Here is a 23,914-nt window from a genome sequence, read left to right as displayed (position 1 = left end):
CATAGAGTACTTGCCTTTCCTTGTCTCAGTCCAGCACACAGATTTAATCTGCCATGAAGTCATGAATCTTGTTGTTCTATGGAGTAATTTTGCCACATGTGTTAAGTAGTATTACTTTATCTTATAGCTCGTATGTATTAATTTTCTGGAATTCCTTCACAGAATGAGATATTGTCTAAAGAAACCAATCGTGTCGGATTCCGTTACCACATTGGAAAGCACAATAAAAAGTGTTTCCACTTTATGAGCACTCATTGTTTAGATACTTTTTACTTCTTGCTAATTGTTAAAATTTTGTTGGTTTTCTGTTGTTAACTATGTTACTTGGTTAACTATGTAACTCGTTTTTCCAGCTCGTGGTTTGGACATTCCGCACATACGGACTGTTGTTAATTATGATGTTGCCCGTGACATTGATACTCACACACATCGTATTGGAAGAACAGGTAACCCAACTCTATAATCTGCTATCCAGGTATACAAAGTGTGTTCAAAAGTAACAGGAATTTTGTAATTTTTCTTGTTGTATCTGTCCAATTTGTGAGATTGTTTTGTTGATAGCTATATCAGATACTTAGTCTGTTGTCAGCTGTTAAAAAGGTATCCTTTGTTGTTAGTATAAGTATTTATTTATTGTTTTATAAAAATGGATCACAACTTTGTATTAAATTTTTCTACAAGAAAGGAATAGAATGCTGCAAAGTTTTATGAATGTTAGTGAAACTGTTATAAGTAAAACCAGGGTTTACCAGTGGTTTAAGCATTTTGAAGAAGGCCATGTAAGTGTTGAAAAACAAAAACATCCCAGTTGACTCATTACATCACCAGTGAATGAAATTGTCGAAAAAATGAAAGAAATAATTATGAATGATCGCTGAATAACAATCGGAGAAGTTGGCTTATCAGTTGGTTCATAGAATGAACTTTTTTCAGGTGTTTTGGGTATGAAATGTGTGAGAGAAAAATTTGTTTCAAAATTTTTTAATTTTGTACAAAAACAGCAACAGGTTCATGTTGCTCAGGGGTTGCTAATTGAAGTCAACAGCTGTGCAGCACTACTGAAATGTATCATAACAAGTAATGACAGATGGGTTTACAGGTGCATCAAAACTGAGGCTCAGTCGCATCAGTAGAAGCATTCTGAATCATTAAGACTGAAAAAGATTAATAAGTGCAGTCAAATGTGAAGATTATGCTGAATGTGTTCTCCAGTTTTAATGACATACTGTACAGTGAGTTCTTAGTACAAGACCGAATGATCAGTAAGAAGTAGTACTCACAAATTCAATGCTGTTTATGAAACGATACAAAAACAAACACCTGGGTTTGCAGCAAAACAATTCATGGTATTTGCACACACACACATTTTGTTACATATTCATGAATGGCCCAAAACAATACTGTAATGATGTCCCAGCCTCCATATTCACCAAACATGGCCCAATGTGACTTTTTTCTCTTCCCAAAAACAAAAAAGAACCTCAAAGGATTATCATTTTACAAGGATAGACAAGATGAAAAATGTATCGCTGAGAGAGCCAAAAGTTATTACAAGGACTGAGTTCCAGAAGTGTTTCAGGGAGAGGCAAGTGTTCTGGCATAAGTGAATAACACTAAATGGGGACTGTTTTGAAGGGAATTACATTGATATAGATGAACAAATAAAATTCTTTCAAAAAATTAAAAATTCCCATTAAATTTTTAAGACAGTTTGTATCTTAAATACAAATTTTTTTAATATCTTTGCGTGCCGAAATCTCTTATGTTGAGTAAAGTTTGGATCATTTGCACAAACTGCATTATACCTATCTCCTTGGTTCTTTCATTCTCAGAATCACTTGTCACTTTTCATAGATTTTCAGATATAGGGGGCGTAAATGTATTGCACATTATGCAAAAGATTTTATTCTCTTTGTTGGGAAGATTTAATCTGAATAACAAGCCAACAAATATTTCAGTATGTTTATTTTGTTTTTGAATAAAATCATTGTTTTAACCTTAAAGTAGTAATTGTTTGTGGCAGAGTTCGAAGAATGAAAACCTGTTATTATCTTATTGGCATTTTGGGACAAATACTTTCCGTAGAGGTAATTTGTTGTCAATGAGCTGAACTTGATGACTATCGTATTGCAAATTGAAGTAGTGTCATTGCCCAATAGGTACTCTAATATGAGCGGTGTAAGGTTATGTATGGACCAATTTTCCCATACTTCTCCCCCCCCCTCCCCCCCCCCCACACACACACACACCGCCCCCTCCCCTCCTTTCCACATTCAGGAAAAATTGACAGGATCAACAGGTGACATTTTTTAAGCTTCATTTCAGGTGGTTTTGTTTTTGCTTCAACTCTGGGAAATACAGGGCAGGTTACATTTGTTACAGGTTAGTCTTTGGTATCCCATCAGGGTGGAAATATGTTGCTCTTCTGCTTCTATTTTTGTTCGCTATATTGATTCATTATTAACTGAACATGTACACAGTACAAGACTACATCTAAAACCTTCATACTAGGTTACACTTGCCCTATTGCGAAAACAGTAGAGAACTGACCAGGCCATCAATAGCAAGTGGAATAATCCAAAATGCTGTCCAACAGCAAAGTCTGCACTTTAACAAAACATAGGTGAGTGATAACTGTAGATGGCAGATAGCAAAACACTGAGCAACACTAACAGCAATGACAGCACTGTTTTCAGTTTGCTGGTGTTGGCCAGATAGTGGTTAACTTTTTGATAATTGGAAACAATGGGTAGTGTGGTTTGGCTGGTGGCATGGCACTTATGAGTGAAGTATTGATACTTACACTGCTTCTGATCTCACTAGGTTCAACAATTACGAAAAGGAAAGATTGCTACTCACCATGTAACGGAGATGTTGAGTTGCAGATAGACACAACGAAAAGACTACTAAACATGTAAGCTGCCAGAAAGCCTTCTTCGGAAATAGACAACACACATGCACACATTGATGCAAACGTAACTCCCTCACACATGACCACTGTCTCCAGTTGCTGAGGTGAGACTGCTATCCTGCGCAGTTGCTTGCAGATTGGTCTCTGTAGACAGAGGCAGTGGTTTTGTGTATGTGAGCTGCATTTGCATGAATGTGTGTGCGTATGTTGTCTTTCTCATTAAAAGGCCTTCTGGCCGAAAGCTTGTATGTTTAGTATCTGCAGCTCAGCATCTCCGCTACGTGGTGAGTAACAATCTACCCTTTTCATAATACTTTCATTATTCTATCTTGGATTTTCCATTGTTAGATTTAACAATTTGAAGACTTCCCTCATTACACTTGATAATTGACTGTGAGCTGACAAAATTCTGGGTTGCTTCCAACTGGCATTGCAAAATACGTAATATGAGACGGGTGTTGTTCTTACTCCAGTTACAGGGAAATGTGAGTGCATTACAGGAATATGATATGCTTGTAATATATACAACTCAAGTTGGTTACATGATAAACACAAAAATGGACCACTGATAATTGTAGAGGAAAAATATTCTGTGCGCTCTTACTCTTCAGTGGTACAATTATTGTTTTGTTTGCACTCACAAAAAGCAGTAAGTGAATGTTTAAAACAAGGGACCTGAAAGTGACGATATTTTTCTGTGGTTCAAATAAAAGTACTTTTGGTGTAGCAATTATTGAAGCACTGTAGGGCACACAGGCCAATGTTGCAGTTTGTGCACCACTGCCTACTCTCCTTCGTGAAGCCCTTACCTCTCTTTTTCTCTCCTGTCTGAACAAATGTAGCAATAGTGAATTGATTTGATTTTCTTTGCAGCAAGTGGAACTTTCTATGGAAAATGACATTCAAATGGCTAGTCAGTCTGCTCGGCTGCGATAGGTTGGTGCTGAAAAGTAGCTCCTCCCTTTCCAAGCAAATTTATTTTCTTTTGTTCTCTAATTGTATTACCAATGTACCAATTCCTTTTTGTTTAACTATCTTGGAAATGCAGTCATCAAATAAATGAGTAAAATAACTAAATTTCTCTCTGGTGTGTGTGATGTGAGACTACAATCACTACAACTGGGAACATTGGCAATTGTGAACTTCTTGTAAAGGGATGTTAATATTATGAAAATCATACATTGCTTCTCACTATATAGCAGAGATGTTGAGCCATAAATAGGCACAACAAAAAAGACTGATAACAAGTGAGCTTTCAGCCAAAATATCTTCTTCTGTATTAGACAACATACATACACACATTCATACAAATGCAACCCACACACACGACTAATGTCTGTGCCTGTGCCTATAGCATATTTCAATTTATCTGGAAACATACCCAGTGATAGTGATGTAATGCATATACTACAGAATACTTTTTCTTTATGTGAAATTTTTTAATGATTTTCTTCAGATATTATGAATGCTGTGAGAACTAAGACCATAGACACATGCATGATTGCCTCTTGATCTGCCCGGATGGTGACCAGTTTCACTGCACAGTGTTGGTTGACTTTGGGTATGAAAACCAATATTTTAACAATTTAGACAATAGACTACCCATATCCTATTATATACAGACTTCTCACATGACTTATATCTTGAGCATTGCACAGCAGTCATGTGCAAAACGTGATCATAATGATTTAAGTTGAGAGAGAGCTTCCACGTTGCTAGGACTTACCCAAATAGCTCAATCTGGGAAAGACACAGTGTCACCTGAAGCTGCTGTTGTGCAAGATTTCACAACAAGGCTGATCCCTTCTCTTGGCCAGTGATGTTAGGTCTTTATTCAAAGTTACTCGTTAACTATTGTCAATATGCCACTCGTGGAGACACCTTCATCTCTTCCTTCTCTCACTCTGAAAGCCTGCAACAACTGATATAGTATATCTTGAAATTGTTTATTTGGCTATTCTTGAGATTTGTTGCCCCATACGCAAGGCATATAGATCTTTTCCACGTCTATGAATTCTTTTGAGATAACGTAATGAAAACAGTGTATGATTAGCATCTCAAGCATGTTTGGAATTATGTGAAGAGCCAAGACTGGCAGATTTAGTGTATATTTTAGGATGGCGTGTTAAAGGAGAAAACATATCACATTATTCATGTCCAGTTTAATAATGCAGTATTATGAACTGAAGCCTCTGTGTAAAACCATATGCTGCAGTTTTAACTTTTTTATTGGGTGTGATGAACACAAAGAGTAATTTTACTGTTACTTCCTTTGGCAGAACTGTCATCAGGCTCTGAGGTAGCAGTGAAGATAAGCTGACTTAAAATTCTTGCATAATTGTATCTGCATAAATTTCGCAAAGTTCTTCTAAATTACACCAGACATTGGTTTTCTCCTCTGCTATTTGTGAATAAGTTAAAGTTGTTGTTTTATTTGTGAATTGTATTGGTATATTTGAGTCTGCAGCTGAGTTAAAGTTTTTGAAGTAGTATAAAAAGGTAAACACTTTGTTGTTTGTTAGTGTGGAGATGTCTGCAATAAAGCAAAAACTCGTAGCTCATGTTATTAACTCACATTAATGTTAGACAAAGTCTGGTCAAGAAGTATTCTATAAGACACATCTTATTTTTTAACCAACATTTTTTTAAAAATAACATTTTTACTATCTTTATTAGTAGATTGCAAAGCCATACAAAAAAATTCTTAATTGATAAAACTAAACTGACCTGTAATATCCCTAAAAATTGTAATCTGAACTTTCTTCTTCTTCTTCTTCTTCTTCTTCTTCCTCTTCATTGTTGTCCTCTTCACATATAAATGGTCTTCAGTGCCACTGAGAGCATTATTTATGCCACACTTCTTGAAAGATTTAACTATAATGGCTTCTCTCACTCTAGACCATGACCGTTTTATTCATTGACACACTTGCTTGATTTTATGTAAGAAAATGAAACACCTACAGCCATCCTTATGATATCATTTATAGAATGGCTACCAATTTTGGTGCTCCAGGCTGATGTTAAAGGGGTTAAAACCATCCGTATACACGATGCATCAGTGGCCAACATAACTGGTTTATGCCGACTACCTGTAACTGTGATGTTATCTCACCAACTAGCAACTATTAACACTGTAGGTGGCTGTAAGTGTTTCATTTTCTTAGATAAGTCAATGACCAAAATGCCCCAGACCTCTGATAACAAGGATGTAAAAAAAAAAAAAAAAAAAAAAAAAAAAAAAAAAAAAAAAAAAAAAAAAAAAAAATTGACTGTAGGTCATTTTAAAGCTCCCTTGATGTTGGGTTTCATCCATCATCCATTTGTTCCTTTCCTCTCTCATATAAACTTTTAAGTGGTTTATTTATTGAGACGTCAAGAGGTTGCAGTTTTGAAGTAATTCCTCTTGAGATAACAGCGAGCTCTGTATTTCCCTGTCTCAATTGCTCTTTCACAGATTTTTTCAAATGACTGTTAAACTGATCTAGCACAATAAGAGAATTATTCTTCAATGAAACACCTTTCCTTCTCTCCCATACTCTGTTACTCTATAATTTAATACCACTCTTGTCTATCCAACCCATGTCATGTACGTGAACAACAACACTTGGTGTTATTTCAAAAGGTTTCGGCACTGTTTTGCGCTTGAAAATAATCATTGGATTAAGTTTAGTACCATCAGCACAACATGAAAGAACAACTGTTGTAAGAAAATTAAACACCTACAGCTGTTATTATGATGTCATTTATTGTACGGCTACCAGTTTTGGCGTTTCAATGCACAGTGCACTGAAACTGGTAGCTGTACAATAAATGACATTATAAGGATGGCAGTAGGTGTTTAATTTTCTTACAATAGTGAACAGCCGTTGTCCCCCAGATATCCAGTCACAAGGATAACAGTGTATTGCATTTTTTCATTAGTTTCAATTTACAGCCCGCATCATATCGATATCTTCTTTTCCATTACAAAAATAGCTACTGACAAAAATGTTGAACTGGTATTGATAACACAAATCACTTTCAATGCAGGTTCACTGTCACTGTAGACTGCAAGGACGCATTGTAGGCTAGACAGGGTTCTGTATTTGTGATGGCAGGGTGGGAGGGAGACAGTGTTCGCAAGCGTGTCAATCCCTGCAACTCAGGTCCGTCGCATTGCTGTGCTGCTGGTACCAGTTGAATTCGATGTCGCTAGCTAGTGTGAGGTTTCCTGTAGCATCAAATATAAGGCCATTTTTAAGACTGGCGGGAATTTTAAATCAAGCACTGGACGTTTTACATTAATTTTGAGTATAAGACATACCTGAATTTTGGTGGCACTTTTTCAAAGAAAAATAGTGCATCTTATAGTCTGTAAAATATGATAATATGTAGTTCATTGACCATGGAACCATTCGTCATGTAAAGTCAGTAATTTAGGATTTTTGTAATGAGGTGAGAGCAACATAAGCCACAAGTAAACTATTAACCTCCCTTGAAATACATACTGTCTCATATGTTTAGCTGTACTTTTTACAGTCCATTTATGCTTTGAGCTTAATGCAAAGAATAATTGTGGCCTACAGGTCGTGCTGGAGAGAAAGGTACAGCGTACACACTTGTGACAGAAAAGGACAAGGAGTTTGCAGGTCATCTGGTACGCAATCTCGAAGGTGCCAATCAAGACGTCCCTCAGTCGCTCCTAGATCTTGCTTTGCAGGTATGTTAGTTTTATCTTTGATTGTGGTGGTTCTGAAATAACTATTTGAAAAGCTACAGGTTTAATTAATTATTCACATTTAACAGTGGTTATTCTAATCACTGTCATTCTAGACAAGGCTGTTATGGTCACAACTGGGCAGTAGTGTACAAACTGTACACTTGTGGGCAGTAGTGAACCTTCTGCACATGGCCAAAGGTGGGCAAATGGATCGCATATAAATAGTCAACACTGTGCAAACAACAAAACTGGGTAGTGATGAGACAGTGACCAAGTGAATGCATTGTAGCAGGATGCTTTTAACACAAAACATCCAATCCAAGTGAAAAATACTAATATTTTATTACATTTGTGAAACAAGATATTTCTTTCTGATTACAAGAGACAACCAGTTTGTAACCTAGCACTGTAATTTAATTTTATTGAGCTTTATAAACCACAAATTAAATTTTTAAATACTTAATATTTCAAACTTTGTTGATTATATGGTTATTATTCCACGTGAATTGTCAATGTTCAAAAACTGTGGTTAAACTACTGCATATCAGCTAGTATGTCTTGGTAACGAGGAAAGGAAAGTTCTTAACTGTGATATGAGATGACCACCTCAACCTACCCACTAATTTCTCAGTAGCTTCCTTTGACATCATCATCCTGGAATTTTCAGGGAATACTTCTTTTTTCATGTTTATACAGCCACACTGTCTCATTGCGCCCACTCGGCGTAGCACAGTTGGATTAATGAGTCAGCATTTGTTGACCACTCTTGCTAAATGCGGTCATATGAGACTTTTCTGTTTGAACAATACATTCAGGTTAATTATTCGTGCTGTGTTCTTATGTTACACAGCACAGTTCAGTGCAGAAAGATAGAGTTGATCGCTGTTGCTGGTCAGCCACACTTGGTAATATATTCAATCTAGATATTTCTACTTTGTTTCCTTGATTTCAAAATTTCAGTGTGAAGCGGTTAAGGTTGTATTGTGATGTACGGCGTGTTGTTAAAACTGAGTGTAGCTAAACAAGTTTGAAACAATAAATAACTTTGGCAATAAATCATGCAGTCTGTGATCCACCAGTAACTGTTATCATATCAACTGGACCTTTCAGTGTCCATTTATAATAATTAGTAGCAAAGAAGACATTAATGAGATATTTGGAGTGAAAAGGAATAATGCAGCAATTTTTAACATGATGGACCAGCCAGTCACGTCACACTATGCTATTTATCCTACCACTGAAAGGGGACCTATAGTTTAACTCGGAATCTGATCTACATGTCTTACCAACTTTTCCTGCTGCTACTACTATTATTAGTATTATTAAAAATGACTATGCTTCATGATGTGTTAATATCTTTTACTTTTGGCAGTAACTGTCTAAGCCTACAATTAAATATCATACCCAATTTATGTGTGTTTATGTTTCTTAGATATTTTAATTCATTGTTAATTATTTTTAAGGCAAAATTGTTTTTATTTTTCTCACATTATACTGTCATGTTTCAGAGTGCCTGGTTTCGCAAGTCACGCTTCAAAAGTGGTAAGGGTAAGCCAGCAAATGTTGGTGGGCGAGGGCTTGGCTACCGAGAAAAACCAGGAATTGGTTCACATGAAACACAGGTATTGTGGCAGTTCTTCAGTGTTAATGTTTGCACATCTCTGCATTTCCTTTGACCCTCTAGTGGCTTGAATTTACTCTTCTACTGCTAAGATTGTAAGGGATGGGTGACAACTCGTAAATAAAAAAGTACACTCAGGGTTAGTATAAAGAAATGCAAAGCTTGGTTTCAAAAATTGCAAAGCATACCCTCACCCTCACATTGTAAGGCCCTCATATTAATTCGTGTTCTGATTCCTGCTGAAATTTGTAAACCAAAGTAGTGGAAAATACAGCATGGAATGTAACAACACTATGAAAAGGATAGTTGCTACTCACCATATAGTGAAAATGCTGAGTCGCCGATCACACATGACCACAGTCTCTGGCCGCCGAAGCCAGACTCCGAGCAGCAGTGCATGATGGGAGGGGCAACTGGTTGATGGGATGAAGGAGGAAGCTGAAGTGGGGAGAGGGAGGGACAGCAAGGTAGGGATGGTGGATGATAAAGCGCTGCTTGTGGGAGCGAATAGGGACGAGCTGGATAGAGGGTAGAGCAGCTAAGTGCAGTCGGGAGGTTAGACAGAGGATAGGAGGGGTGGGGGAGTGGGAAAGGAAAGAAGTAGAAAGACTGGGTGCGTTGGCGAAATAGTGGGCTGTGCAGTGCTGGGATGGGAATAGGGAAGGGGCTAGATGGTTAAGGACAATGATTAATGAAGGTTGAAGCCAGAAGGTTAAGGGAATGTTGGATACATTGCAGGGAGAGTTCCCCTCTGCGCAATTCAGAAAAGCTGGTGTTGGTGGGGAGGATACAGATTGTACGGTCTCTGCAGCAGTCATTGAAATGAAGAACATTGTGTTGGGTGACATGCTTAGCATTAGGGTGATGAAGCTGTTTCTTGGCCACAGTTTGTCAGTGGCCATTTGTGTGCTCAGACAGCTTGGTCGTTGTCGTGTGCAAGTAGAAAGCAGCAATGCAGCACACTGGTTGCAGCTTAGCGCTTAACTCGCAGATCACATGATTGGTTTCTCAGGGCGCACGAATACCCCCCCCCCCCCCCCCCCCCACCTCCCTCCCCCTTTTGATGAGATAGGTGATATTTGTGACTGGATTGGAGTAGGTGGTGGTGGTGGGAGGATATGTGGGACAGGTCTGGCATCTAGGTCTATTACAAGGATATGAGCCATGAGGCAAAGAGTTGGGATCAGGAGTGGTTGTGTAGGAATGGAGGAGGATATTGGGCACAGCAAGAGGTAGTCGAAACCCTGGCAGAGAATGTGATTCAGTTGCCCCATTCCTGGGTGGTACTGAGTCTCGAGGGCTCATAGGGGGATCTGTAGTCGGACGGTGGGACTTTGAGAGATGATTGGTGACTGGAAAGATAAGGCATGAGGTATCTGTTTCTGTACAAGATTGGGAGGGTAATTACAGTCTGTGTAGCCCTCAGTGAAACTGTCGCAACTGTACTGATGAGCAGTCCCTCTTGAGATATACCAAGGGTATCACTGAGTCCTTCACAGACCATAATTATCCTCCCAACTTTGTACGGGAACAGATGTCCCGTGCCTTATCTTTCCAGTCACCCACCACCTACCCGAGTCCCACTGTCTGGCCACAGAGGAGCATTCCCCTCCTGACTCAGTACCAACTAGGACTGCAGCAACTGAATTCTCTGCTGAGGTTCCGACTACCTCTCGTTGTGCCCTGCAATTAGAAATGTCCTACCCACTAACACTCCCACTCTTTCCAGAGTGGTATTCCGTTGCCCACCAAACCTACTCCGCCCATCCCTACACAACCCCTGCTCCCAACCCCATGCCATAGATGCAAGACCTGTCCCATAAATCCTCCCACCACCACCTTCTCCAGTACAGTCACAAATGTCACGTACCCCATCAGAGGTAGGGCTACCCATGAAAGAAGTCATGTGATCTACAAATTAAGCTGCAACCTCTGTGCTGCATTCTAATGGGGATAACAACCAATAAGCTGTGTCTGTCCACTTGAATAGCCACTGACAAATAGTGGCCAAGTAAAAGTTGGACCACCCTGTTGCTGTGCATGCTGCCAAACACAATGTTCTTCATTTCAATGACTGTTTCACAAACTGTGCCATCTGGATACTTCCCACGAACACCAGCTTTTTTAGTCATTGTCCTTACACACCTACCCGCTGCCCTGTTCCCATTCCAGCACTACACAGCCCTCTATTTTACCAACGCACCCAGTCTGTTTACTTTTCTCATTTCCCACTACCTCCCCTCCCTCTTCCCCGTCTTCAGTCTAACCTCCCGGCTGCACTTAGCTGCCCTACCCTCTCTCCACCTCGTCCCTGCTCACTCTCCCAAGCAGCACTTTACTGTCCCCCACCCCTACCCTGCTGTCCCTCTCCTTCCCTGTCCTAGCCCCCTCCTTACCCTCTCCACGTGGTTGCCTAAAGCTCACTTTCCGACAGTCTTTTTGTTGTGCCTATCTGCGACACAGTATCTCCGCTATATGGTGAGTAACAACTATACTTTTTATAATATTTTTATAAACCGAAGTAGTAGTAGAAAAGTCATTCAACTACATTTAAACTCAAATTGTACACACCATCTAAATAACAGAGGGAGTAAAGCTAACTGCTCACTGTACAGTTGAGGCATTGCATAGTCAGCAACCATATGCATTGTATCCTTGTGGAAGACCCAGTGTACAATACCTATCCTGTGCATCCACTCACAACATTTTACTCTAGTCCAGTGACAGGTATATCCTACCATGTTATTAGAGGCAGGACCAGCTCTGGATAAAGTCATGTCATACTCCAATTCTGCTGTAACTTCTGCACTGTCTTTCATGTGGGCATAACAGCCAACAAATGTGGCCAAGAGCACAGTTTATCATACAGTGGCAGAAACTGAAGCTGGCAAATAGCTGCATTAAAAAGTGTGCCATGTGGATATCCCCCACACACAATGACCCGATTCTGTGAATGGGAATTGTTCTTACAACACATCGTTTGATCCTGCAACCACTGGGCCCTGTCTTCACTAACTCCTGTTCCATGTTGTTGTCACCCTTGCCCTCATAACCCCTTCCCCCCCCCCCCCCCTCCCCAAACACATACTCTCTCCTCTCAATGGTTTCTTCCTTCCTCTTTCTATTGCCCCCTTCCGACTAGGAACTAGGTCCTCTACACTGTGGACCACATACAACTCCCCACACCTACACCATAGTGAGCTCACCAGTGCCTCATTCCACTTTCTCCTCTCAACCATTTCCTGAACACACCTGAGTATACTACAGTAGAACCTCACTAATTAGACCTCGGATGATCCGACTCTCCACCTACTCCGGCTATCCCATTTCTGGTGTTTGTGTACATATAGGGCCCACTGCTACAGTCAGATCTGGACTTGTCCATGGCTCTTTGTCTGTGATATGGATTTGTAGGCTGTTGACTGTTGCTAGATGCGATAGTTCGATCAGTTTTAGAATGAAATTACTTGTTTCTAACACAATCAGTAAGTGTTATTGCACACACATCTGTTTTATAAATTATTGACAGTGTTCCTCTTACATATTAAAGTGTGTAAAACTAAATTACGGCACCAACTGAATGTAAACATGTGACGCTGTCCATGCAACCGGACATTGGCCCAGTGATGTGAGTGAGTGGATCAGTACAGCTGACATTGACTGCACAACAGAAACAGAATTAACTGACGACCAACTCATTGATACTGTAACTCGAACAACCGATGAGAATGGGAAAGATGAGGCTGACAACAAAGACAATGAATCTACAGTGAAGTATCGCATACAGGTGCTAAAAATGCATTTGATATAGCTCTTCAATACATCGAACAAAGCTCTACATACACCCCAATAGGCATTTTGTGGATGAGAAAATGCAGTAACATCATGGCAAAATCAGGGTTGTCACCTGCTAACAAAAAGAATGTTGCAGACTTATTTATCCTGCTTAAGATCAGAACATTTATTAACATGTGATTTCTCATGCTTCTAACAGTTAAGTGCAATTCAGCTGTGTAACAATGCAGTACTGTTTGATGGTATGTTCAGATTTTAAATTTTTAACAGTATCTTACCATAAAATAATTGACATATTTTATAGTACAGGCAATATTGTACATCACAATTTCGTGTAAGATTTTTAGTGTGTGGACATTATTGTTTTGTTATTGTTTTAACAGTGGAAGTCCAATTAATGCAGTTCCTACTTAAGATTGTATTTTCCATACCTAGCCCTTGATTCATTTGAGGAAGTAGGTTGGCAGTACTGCTCCAGCCAATGACCATATGCCCTTTTAACACTGCCTGGATTGGCCATGGGCTGCAGCAGTTCTGCCACCCTTTTCTGTAAATGAAGCAGTGACTGGATTTTACAGATATGGCCTTGTGTTGAAACTTCAGAAATTGGACTTACACCTATTTACTCCCTCAGATATGGAGTTTAATGTTGAAGAACTCCAATATGTCACAACAAATAGTTTATTACTAATGCAAGCAGTCTCAATTGTTTATAGTGAGGCAATGCATAACAAATACAACATTATGTATATTTTAATGGCTGTGAGGGCAACTTCCTTCCCATCCATTCTACCTTCCTTCCTGGTCATCAGCCTTAGCCCCTTATAGCCTTCACCACCCCCTCGCCCTCCCTTCTCCTCTCTCTCCACTGTGTGTGTGTGTGTGTGTGTGTGTGTGTGTGTGTGTGTGCACCACTCAATCTCCGTTTAAAAAAGGTGGAGACATGGAATTCCCCTCGCCCTCCCTTCCCCTCTCTCTCCACTGTGTGTGTGTGTGTGTGTGTATACACATCACTCAATCTCCGTTTAAAAAAGGTGGAGACATGGAATTTGTATCTTGTGTAACTCAAAATGAAGGGTAAATAATTGAATAACAACTTCATATATAATTCTAACATAATGTAAAAAATGTACCTAAATTGTATGGGAAGTATTATTTTATCTAATATAATGATTTTTATTCTTGTAAACTATAATTTTCTTTTTTTCTTTTTATCATTCCTTTCAGAGTCCTAATACTGGACTTGGTGATTTGATTCCAAAACCAAAGTCTGGACCTGGTACAGACAGATTGTCTGCAATGAAGGCAGCATTCAGAAGCCAGTATCAAAGCCAGGTGAGTTTTGTTTTTGAGACACGAGTCTGATATACTGCTCAAATCATCATAAGCCATTGAAGAAAGGCACAAAGTAGTTGTGACAGCTTGTAGATAGAATTTTGTGCATCATTTGGTTAATCCAGAAGTTTGATGGGTAGGTATTCATTTTATTAATGGGTAGCATTCACATTCTCTTTGTGACCAAATTTCATCAAACACCCATTGCTGCTTGTTCCAAAGACGCTAGTCGTGTAACTAAGTGTGTAGGACCACCTCTTCTTACAGTTACACCAAATTCTGATATAGTGAAGACACAATTGCTAAATTTGTGGGGAATTTGGTGTAGTGTGCCTATATGTTCTAAAGTTTTCTGTTGTCACTGGAATTTCATCCTTTCACTAATTTTCATAGTTTATGAGAAAGGTTTTCATAAATAATAAACTCACTGCACAATAATGTTTATCTTGTACTTGCATTTATTTATTTAATAGTGAACACATCAGTGGATGACTGCCCAAAATCTAAAACACCGAAGAGTTACATACAAAAACATTAATTTGCTAGTACATAGTTCTAGGGGAGAATTCTTCCCAGAGACATCACAAAGTCTTTTACAAGCCTTAACAAGTTACAGTTCATTGGTTGGCAAGCGCTATTCATAGTAAAAAATGCTATTTATTGATTACATACAGAGTATTACTTGTTGCTGCTAATGATAGTGTGTAACAACTTCAACTTTTGATAGTATCATGGTCCTGTTATATAAGTCTAAGTTGCAGCATTTTTATTCAAGTACTTTAAAAATTGTTTAAATAGACCACTTTAAAAGTGTAGGCTAACGTAATTGTAGTTAAAGTGAAGCAACACTGTCTTGAGCTTCAAAGCTTCTTTGAAAACTTGGTCTTCTTTTTCTAAATTTCAAAAGTAGAAAATTTTTGTGTATTTTTCAGATAATTTTGTCTATCTTGGTTAGGATTATCCACTGCCGCATGTAACCTGACACTGAGAAACTGCAAATTTCTATTCAGTGTTTTTATAATGATTTACAAGTGCTAAAGTGAAAGACGTGTAAAGCACTAAAGAATTTGCCTTGTGTTACTGTGTATTTTTAGTTCCTGGCATCTTCGGATCACACCTGGGAGCAGACAATTGAGCAGAAACCTTCATTTCTGAGTCCACAAATGGAGGCGCAAATTGAGAACTGCCCTCCTCCTCCACCACCACAGCAATCCACAGGCAGCAGCCGGAGAGTGAAGAAAAGCCGCTGGGACAACTCGTAGTCAAAGGGGATACCTCAGGGTGCTTCATAGTTATCATCTTTTTTTATATACTCTTTTCTGTACTGATTCTTAGTGTTATTGAGGACTAAAAACAGTTTCATTTGAGAACATACCTGTGGTACGGTGCAACGTATCGCACACATCTTGTTCAAAGGCACCATTGTACAGAACTTCACTGTGTGTCCCGTGAATGACTCGCTTTAGTATTTTTGTAAATGTTTGTGTGTAACTGTAATTATATGATAGAAATAATTATTTTTAGTACATTGTGTGCTTGACTCAAATACATAGGTATACCATTGAAAAAGAATAATTAGAAATAATACTGACATTATTGTGTTTTAATTGCATTTGGAACTGCGACGGTGAAGTTGCAGGACTCTGTCTTTTTTTTCCATAAGATTAAAAGTTGAAATGTATGAAATGGAGCAGTTCATTACTTTTTCTTCTTTTATCAGTGAAGAACAAATAAACGCCACTTCTGCTTATGTCTGAGGTTTATATTATTGAGGAAGAGTTCCCTGACAACATTACGTCCTTCAGAATTCTTAATTTCATTAATATTTTTCTTCGTATATGTAGTAAGCAGTTTATATGATTTTTTATGTCATATTTCAGCAATGGGGCACATGGAGAATTTAATGATATTCTGTGTTGTTTTTACAGAATTCTTTCCTATATTATAAATGTGAGGTTAGCATTAACCAATGCAAAATACAGGTTGGAATAATGACATTTACTCCCAACCTCAGTGGCCAGAGAGAGGGTTCAGGAGTCATGAGTCTGTGGGTTGTGATTGTGTGAATGTGTGTTTGTTTTCTACTTTAGAGGAAGACCTTTTGGCTGAAAGCTCAAATGTATAGCTGTCGTTTTGTTGTGCCTGCCTGTAACTCGGTGTGAGATTAGTACCATGTGTTCTGGTTGCTACATTTTCGTTTTCCAACCAAAGTGAAACTTGTGTTAACCACAACTATTTCAGAATGTTGAAAGCTACTTTCAAGTATAAGGAAGCATAATTTATTTTTTTGATTTGTGAAATTACATTTTTTGTTACAGCCATTATACTTTTAAGTGTAAAATCACAGGTAGGTTTGTAATGCTTGGGGTTTAGTATGGACGGTGCTGACATGTGGTGATAAATAATATATCGTGTTGAAAAAAACAAGGGTCTTCCGTGACTCCAATCTGCTGCTATCTGAGTACAAGTGATAGTAAATTACTATCAGTAGTTGGCTTTGCAGTCCAGATAGAGCATTTCCTGTACATCGTTAGCCTAAACTGACAGGCAAGATAAGAGGCTGTTATGAAATAGTTAACAGGCAGTCCATTGTGCAAAAAAAAAAAACTTAATGAAAAATACCAAATTTTTGTAATTAATCCATGTTTAATAGCTCCTTACTGCATACTTATCTTTATTTGCCATAACTCTGTAATTAAGTTAATTTTGTGTACTGTCAACAGACAGAAACAATTAAAAAACATTACGGCACAAAATTTTTGTTTCAGAGTCAGTGTTTAACATCACTTAAAGGTACACGTGTTTATTATGAACGTTACTTGCTGAAGAAAAGGGAGCCGTAGTTTTCATATCAGCAGCACAAAACTGCTGCAGTCTTGAAATGAAAGCAGCTTCTATTCATAATAACACATGCAGCCATCTATTACCTTTCTGTTTTGGAAACAGTTCGTAAAATTACTTGTAGGATGCAAAACCTTACAATCTTGTTTCAGAAACGAACATAGTTTGCACAAGAATATTGACACTTGGCAAACTGGTTTCCTAGCTACTGATTATCAATAGCTCTGTGTAGATACTATAGAATATTGTTGTCAGCTAATTCCATAAAATATATTTGTGTGGAGGTTGGTGATATTTTGTGGCGCAGTGACTGAATGTTTTGGAAAATTGCTTTTGCTTCTTTGTGTCTGACAGATATCATATTTGTAAATTCCACTCTAGCACCTTCTTTCAAACAGGGCAGTGTTTCATTTTCGGCTGTGGTTGTAACCTGAAAGCCTTGGGACCTCATCTAAATGGCACACGTTGCTGATTTGGAATTATCAGCTCGGGCTGCTGTATCCCTCCCACATCCCCCCACATTGTGATATAAAAGCTGTGACAGCAAGAGATAGTGCTTTAAACCAAGTCCCACTGCAATGGACATCACTGAGGCTCTCTGGTGAGTGGTTGCTCATACTAAGTGTAATTCAGTAACTGCTGGAGTAAATCAGAATTGTGGTTGTTACGAATGAGTTACAGCTCATAATTCTGGAATGAGGAAGTGGTCACTCTAGCTTAGTGTTAACATGCATTGATTTGAAACTAAATTTACAGAACCACGAATGTTATACTAATGTGTATGACATTCATCCTTTAGAGCTTTCAGTGTGAAATATGAATTTAGTACTACTGTTTTGGCACATTAAGGAAACCTGCTATTATATCAGTGAAGCTTTTTCACTTCACTATTGTCTTGTAAATTATTATTGTTGTTGTCAAGTTTCTGTCACCACTTCATATGTGATCACTATAGGTCCTTAGCTATTTTCTCATTTCTTGCCTATTTATCTGTATTATCAATAGGGGAAGTAACTTGAGAAAACTATAAAATTATGAGATAGAATGGGTAGCTCGTACTTATCTTTGGGAGCTGTCATTCTTGACCAACAGACACACATGAAAATGAAAGTAAAAGTACTGTTACATAGTTTATTGATAATACTAAGAACTTCACCTGATGAAGGTAAGTACTGGCAAGCCTTTCTGTCCAAATATTTTATGGTATTACCATTCAGTTACAGAGAGAATGACTTTTTTTGCACATACAGCTACTTATTTTTAAAAGACCTTTTTATCAGCCAGGGAAAGGAATACTTTTTGACATGGTGCTATGGAAACAATATAAATACAGACTAAAGTGTTTATTTGGAATGTAAAGGAAGTGGAAGCTTCACCATTTTCAGTAGAAGGGGCTAGCTGTTTGTTTATCTTGTTTATTCATAAAATTATTGAGTCCAAATAAGGATTGTCGGACGATTTATGCTGTGGGCCCAGTCATCAAACTTCTGGATTGATCATCCGGTAAGGTAAAATAATTTTTTAACAGTCTTTAGTGGAATGGTTTCATTTAAAAATTCCATGAAAGCCATGGACCCAATCATCATCTAACTTACTGGTTCATATGTGTATTAATCCATGGTACTCAATCACATAAATTGTCATTCACATACAATAACAACACATTTTCAGAGTGCAAGTTCTTATCTTCTTGTTTACTCCAAATTTTACACCATTAAAAACTTTCTCCTGTTGTCACACAACGAAATCTAAAACATAGCCAGCAATTTGTCTTTCTCTTATTGTATAAAATTGCTGTCCACTGTTCACACTGCAGGCACAAACTCCACATCTTATACACCAAACACACCTACATCCACCCACTACATGCCGTGACTGTAGTTGCCATCTGTTGAGCCCCAGTGTACTGTTATTCATTGTGGCCAAGCCCACACATCTGTTTACTGTATCTTAACTTAACAGAAATTTCGTTGTCTGTTCTCGAACTCACTGTCCAGAGTTATCTGTCACCGATAATCCAAGAGCATGAAGTATCTATAGACTACAATGTACTTCTAAATCAATTCAGGAGTCTGTTACCTTTGTTCATTTGGAACAATCTGTAACTTCCTCAATTCCTTTCAAAGTGCTTTGTTTTGTACACTTGTGCTTGTCCACAGTCAAGTTGTCATAATTAATGACCAAAGTATCACTTTATGCTCATTATATCTCTTTAAGAGTTTCCCAGTCTGTCCAATTTTTGGTGTCCCATGACATGCATTGTATCTTATACCTCTGATGTGTTAAATTTTTCTTATTAATTGGCTATGTTGTAGATTTTATGTTGTGATGGCAAGAGAAAGATTTTAGTGATGTAATTTTGTGCATGAAATGTAAAGATGAGAGATTGCCCATTGAAAGCATGTTTTCCTTGGAAACTAAGCGGTAGAATTTTGCAGATAATGTCCATACAAATTTTTAACAACAGTCACAAAGTGGGTAAGCCTCAAGGTTCAATCGTCGTTTGTCAGTTTCAGGATTTTTTATGTTGTTTATCAGTTATTTCATTTCTAGTAGTGATTTGTTAATGCGGGAGGGGGGGGGGCAACAACAACAACAACAACAACCTGCACTGTGGCTCGGAATCCATGTTAACTGTAAGTTCCTGTACAGCTGGCTTGGAAATTCAGTTAATGTGTCAGACAGAGGTAAAGATGTACCACCTCCAATAGAACTGAGCCCAGTAAAGCACTGTGGTGTTCATACCAGTGTTTGAGTTGTGGACAGCTTTACTTCTTTTTTCACTTTGAGTCAGCAACATTAAAATCTATTTTGATGGTCCAGGCACTGTCTTATGTATGTGTGTTGTTGTAATATAAATAGAATTGCAAATTTACTTTGAGAATGTGCTAAATTAATAACAAAAGTAGAGCACAAAATAGGCTTATTTGTTGTCAGATGCAGTTTTTCTATTCTAATATGACAGGCAGAAAATCAGCCTGTTTTGTGTAAATAAGGATCATGTATAACTCCCTGTGACAAGTATGCTTTAAATAATTATTCTAGGTATGTATTAAAAACTCTTATGTATCGCTCACCCAGGGATCGCGAGGATAAGATTAGAATAAGTACTGCTTGCACAGAGGAATTCAAACAATCATTTTTCTTGCACTCCATATGTGAATGGAACAGGAAGAAACCCTAATAACTGGCAGAATAGGATGTACCCTCTGCCATGCACCTCACAGTGGTTTGCAGAGTATAGATGTAGATGTAAACATCACGTCATTGACCTCGCCCCTCCCCTCCCTGCCCCCAAACTCTCCTATCTCTTTCATACCTGCCAGACACATGCAACACAAACTGAAAACATAATCTTCTGAAACACTTTCATGAAAGAGAATTTCTCGAACTAAGGCGTAATGGTACATGGAAATCACTGCAGCAATCATAAGACACTGAAGAGCCTCTGCAACATTTGAGGTTATCTAATTTACCCAATATTCAAATTTGTCACTTGTTGTGATTGCTTTGATGCAGCTTTCTGTGCTAGTCTGTCATGTGAAAGTCTCTTCATCTATGCATAACTACCACAACCTACATTCACCTGAACCTACTTGCTTCTCACACTTCCTTTCGTTAGTAATTTAACTTCACCTTGATGCATCAAGCTGTGTTCTATCAACATGTCTCCTCTGTAGGCACTGTATGTCATAAATTCTCTTTCTCCCTGATTAAATTCAGTATTTCTTCATTAGATACCAGATTTTATCCAGAATCCTATACAAGAGGATCAAAGACCAACTAGAGGAAGAATTAGGTTAATACTGATGTGTTGGTGAATGTGCCAACACCTTGTAGATAGAGGAGGCCGAAATGCACGCTATCTAACGCAGACGGGCGTGAATTCTGGAACAGGATAAGTAGTGAATTCTAATAAGAAACGTATGCAGCTCCTCTAATACTTAACTTTTATTTATCCTTGTTGTGAATACAGCATTCTTGATGAGACATTTCATACGATAACTATCAAACTATGTAAGGCTAATGGCGCCTTGCTAAGTCGTAGCCATTAACTTAGCTGAAGGCTATTCTGTCTCTCGGCAAATGAGAGCAAAGGCTTCGTCCGTATAGGCGCTACGTACAACTGGGCCGAGTTCTCGTACGTCTCTCGAGACCTGCCGTGTGGTGGCGCTAGGTCTACAATCACACAGTGGCGACATGCGGGTCCGACATGTACTAATGGACCGCGGCCGATTTAAGCTACCACCTAGCAAGTGTGGTGTCTGGCAGTGACACCACAAATACCAAGGAGGCTTCAGACCTTGGAGAAGCTGTGCAGAACAGATCATCACTTTAAAATTATCCATAGCATATTACAAGAAATGAAATAAACCTCTTGTAACAACCTTCGTGGCCTTTAAAAAAGCATATGATTGTATCCATAGACCTTCCATGTTAAAAATCTTAAGAAATTTTGGGCTCCATACAAAATTAGTCAAACTGATAGAACTCACCTTAACCAACAATGTATCAAAAGTCAAGTTCAGGGGGGAACTCTCTGAGCCATTCATCATAAAAACAGGCTTAAGACAAGGACATTGCTAGACACCCCTACTGTTCAACTGTGCTTTAGAATACATAATGAGGGAACAGTACAAGTCTAACCCAAAGAACATCCAAATTGGAAGACCCAAAGACAACATAGTTTAAATTGTTTGGGATTTGCTGATGACCTTACTCTCTCATCCAACAGTATTCAGGAAACCAAACAACAAGTTATCTCACTACATCCCCCTGCGGGTTCGGGGATTACAATAGGCCCGCGGTATTCCTGCCTGTCGTAAGAGGCGACTAAAAGGAGTCTCAAATGTTTCGGCCTTATGTGATGGTCCCCTCTCGGGTTTGACCTCCATCTTTCTAAATTATTCTGAAGAGCGAGCCAATTGGGGAAGGGCGCCTTACATGGTGCACTGTATCCGTCGTGTATTGAGACCTTTAGCCGGCTTTTTCATCGTTGCAATGGTGTCCCGCTCGTTTTCCATCTCTTGGGTTAGGATTCGTCCCTGGGTGCGATTACCCCGCTGCACTCTGCAGTGTTGCTTTTAACTGCGACAACGACATTGGACATTTTTGCACCTAAGATCCAGCACGGTAGCCAGTCCGTTGTGGTGGGGCCGCCATGTACCCTGTTGGTTGTAGCCCCCTGACAACACAGGGATCGCTCTACTGATGCCTGCGCCGTTAACTCCCCATGTATGCCAAGGAGTAGATGCCCATCTCCCTGGGGCATCAAGACTCCCGGCAATGGCCATCCTGCCAGGTGGCTATTGCTGCGGCTGGGTGGCGCCCGTGGGGAGGGCCCTTGGTCGGAGTAGGCGGCATCAGGGTGGATGACCCGCAATGAAGCGTGGTACATCACCTCTCGCTGGCGGCCAGCCACCAGCAGTCTCCACCAGCAGTCTCTAAGCATTCGAGGGCTCATTTTAAAGCTAACGTTTATGACCCCAAATCGTTCCCATCCCTGGCCACTCCATGGGAGAAACGAAAGGCAATGAATGACAGTGACGTCTATTCGCCCAGGTATCTTGTCTGTACCAGAGCTGATGGTGACTCGTTACTATCCGTGAAGCCTCAGTTCTTTGTAGAGCATTTAGAGGACAAGTTTGGGGAGGTGGAGGGCTTGTCCAAAATGCGCTCTGGGTCAGTTTCGATAAAAACGGCATCCTCTGCCCAGTCACGCAGGTTACTTGCTTGTGACAAGTTGGGGGATGTTCACGTTACCATCACTCCACATAAGAGTTTAAATATGGTCCAGGGTGTTATTTTCCATAGGGACCTCCTTTTGCAGTCTGATGACGAGCTGCACGCCAATTTAGAGCGCCGAGGTGTACATTTCGTCCAGCGTGTTCATCGGGGTCTGAGGGACAATCAGGTAGCTACCGGCGCCTTCATCTTGGCCTTCGAAGGTGATACCTTACCAGAGAAGGTCAAGGTGATGGTCTACCGGTGTGACGTCAAACCCTATATCCCTCCCCCGATGCGGTGCTTTAAGTGCTGGAAGTTCGGTCACATGTCCTCTCGCTGTACTTCTAGCCTCACATGTCGAGATTGTGGACGCCCATCTCATCCCGATACTCCATGTGCTCTGCCTCCCGTCTGTGTCACTGTGGAGAGCCTCATTCCCCTTGCTCGCCGGACTGCAGTATCTTACAGAAAGAACGCAAAATCATGGAATATGAGACCCTGGACCGACTGACTTACACTGCGGCTAAGCGGAAATTTGAACGGCTACATCCCGTGCGCATGATGTCATCTTATGCCTCCACTGTCACTCCTGCTCCAGCTCCTTCAGCTGCAAGATATACAGTCAGCTCTCAGAGTCAGAGGACCTCACCTGCCCCCTTGACGATGGGGGCCCCTTCTCTCGCTGTTGCTCCCACACCATCTACCTCGGGAGCAGCACCCACTAAACCACCAGGGACACCAGCCCCACTTCTACGCCGGAGAAGCGTAAGTCTTCTTCAGCTTCTCTCGCTCGGAAGGGATCCTTTGGGTCACTCCCTTCCCAGGTTCCTACCAGCGGCACAGCAGACACCAACCAGTGGCTGAAGAAGCCACAGGTCGCTGGTCGACGGGCTTCGCGATCATCTTCGGTCCCAGAGACTGACTCCGATAAGCCCTCTCAACAACGGCAACCAAAGGAACAGCGAGAGAAAACGACTTTGAAGAC

The 23,914-nt window shown here is 39.7% G+C and overlaps 2 protein-coding genes across 5 annotated transcripts in view; both read left to right on the top strand.

The window, feature by feature from the left end:
• Window positions 1-16,111, top strand: part of LOC126253384 (ATP-dependent RNA helicase DDX42) — a 69,809-nt gene extending 53,698 nt beyond the window's left edge. For all 4 annotated transcript variants that reach the window (XM_049954679.1, XM_049954677.1, XM_049954678.1 and 1 more), the window contains exons 8-12: window positions 354-446; window positions 7,477-7,610; window positions 9,119-9,232; window positions 14,254-14,361; window positions 15,456-16,111. In XM_049954679.1, coding sequence (XP_049810636.1) covers window positions 354-446; window positions 7,477-7,610; window positions 9,119-9,232; window positions 14,254-14,361; window positions 15,456-15,623 — 617 coding nt within the window. In that variant the 3' untranslated portion in view covers window positions 15,624-16,111. The remainder of the gene's footprint in view (window positions 1-353; window positions 447-7,476; window positions 7,611-9,118; window positions 9,233-14,253; window positions 14,362-15,455) is intronic.
• Window positions 16,112-17,596: 1,485 nt separating this feature from the next.
• LOC126253386 (neprilysin-4-like) overlaps window positions 17,597-23,914 on the top strand; it is a 163,266-nt gene continuing 156,948 nt past the window's right edge. Inside the window, exon 1 of the mRNA XM_049954680.1 lies at window positions 17,597-17,803. Within this exon, the coding sequence (XP_049810637.1) occupies window positions 17,781-17,803 (23 nt within the window). The 5' untranslated portion in view covers window positions 17,597-17,780. The remainder of the gene's footprint in view (window positions 17,804-23,914) is intronic.

This window comes from Schistocerca nitens, chromosome 4, assembly GCF_023898315.1.
Source record: "Schistocerca nitens isolate TAMUIC-IGC-003100 chromosome 4, iqSchNite1.1, whole genome shotgun sequence".
Lineage (NCBI taxonomy): Eukaryota > Metazoa > Arthropoda > Insecta > Orthoptera > Acrididae > Schistocerca > Schistocerca nitens.
The sequence above is the reverse complement of the archived record's forward strand: the minus strand, read 5'-3'. Positions and strand labels throughout refer to the sequence as shown.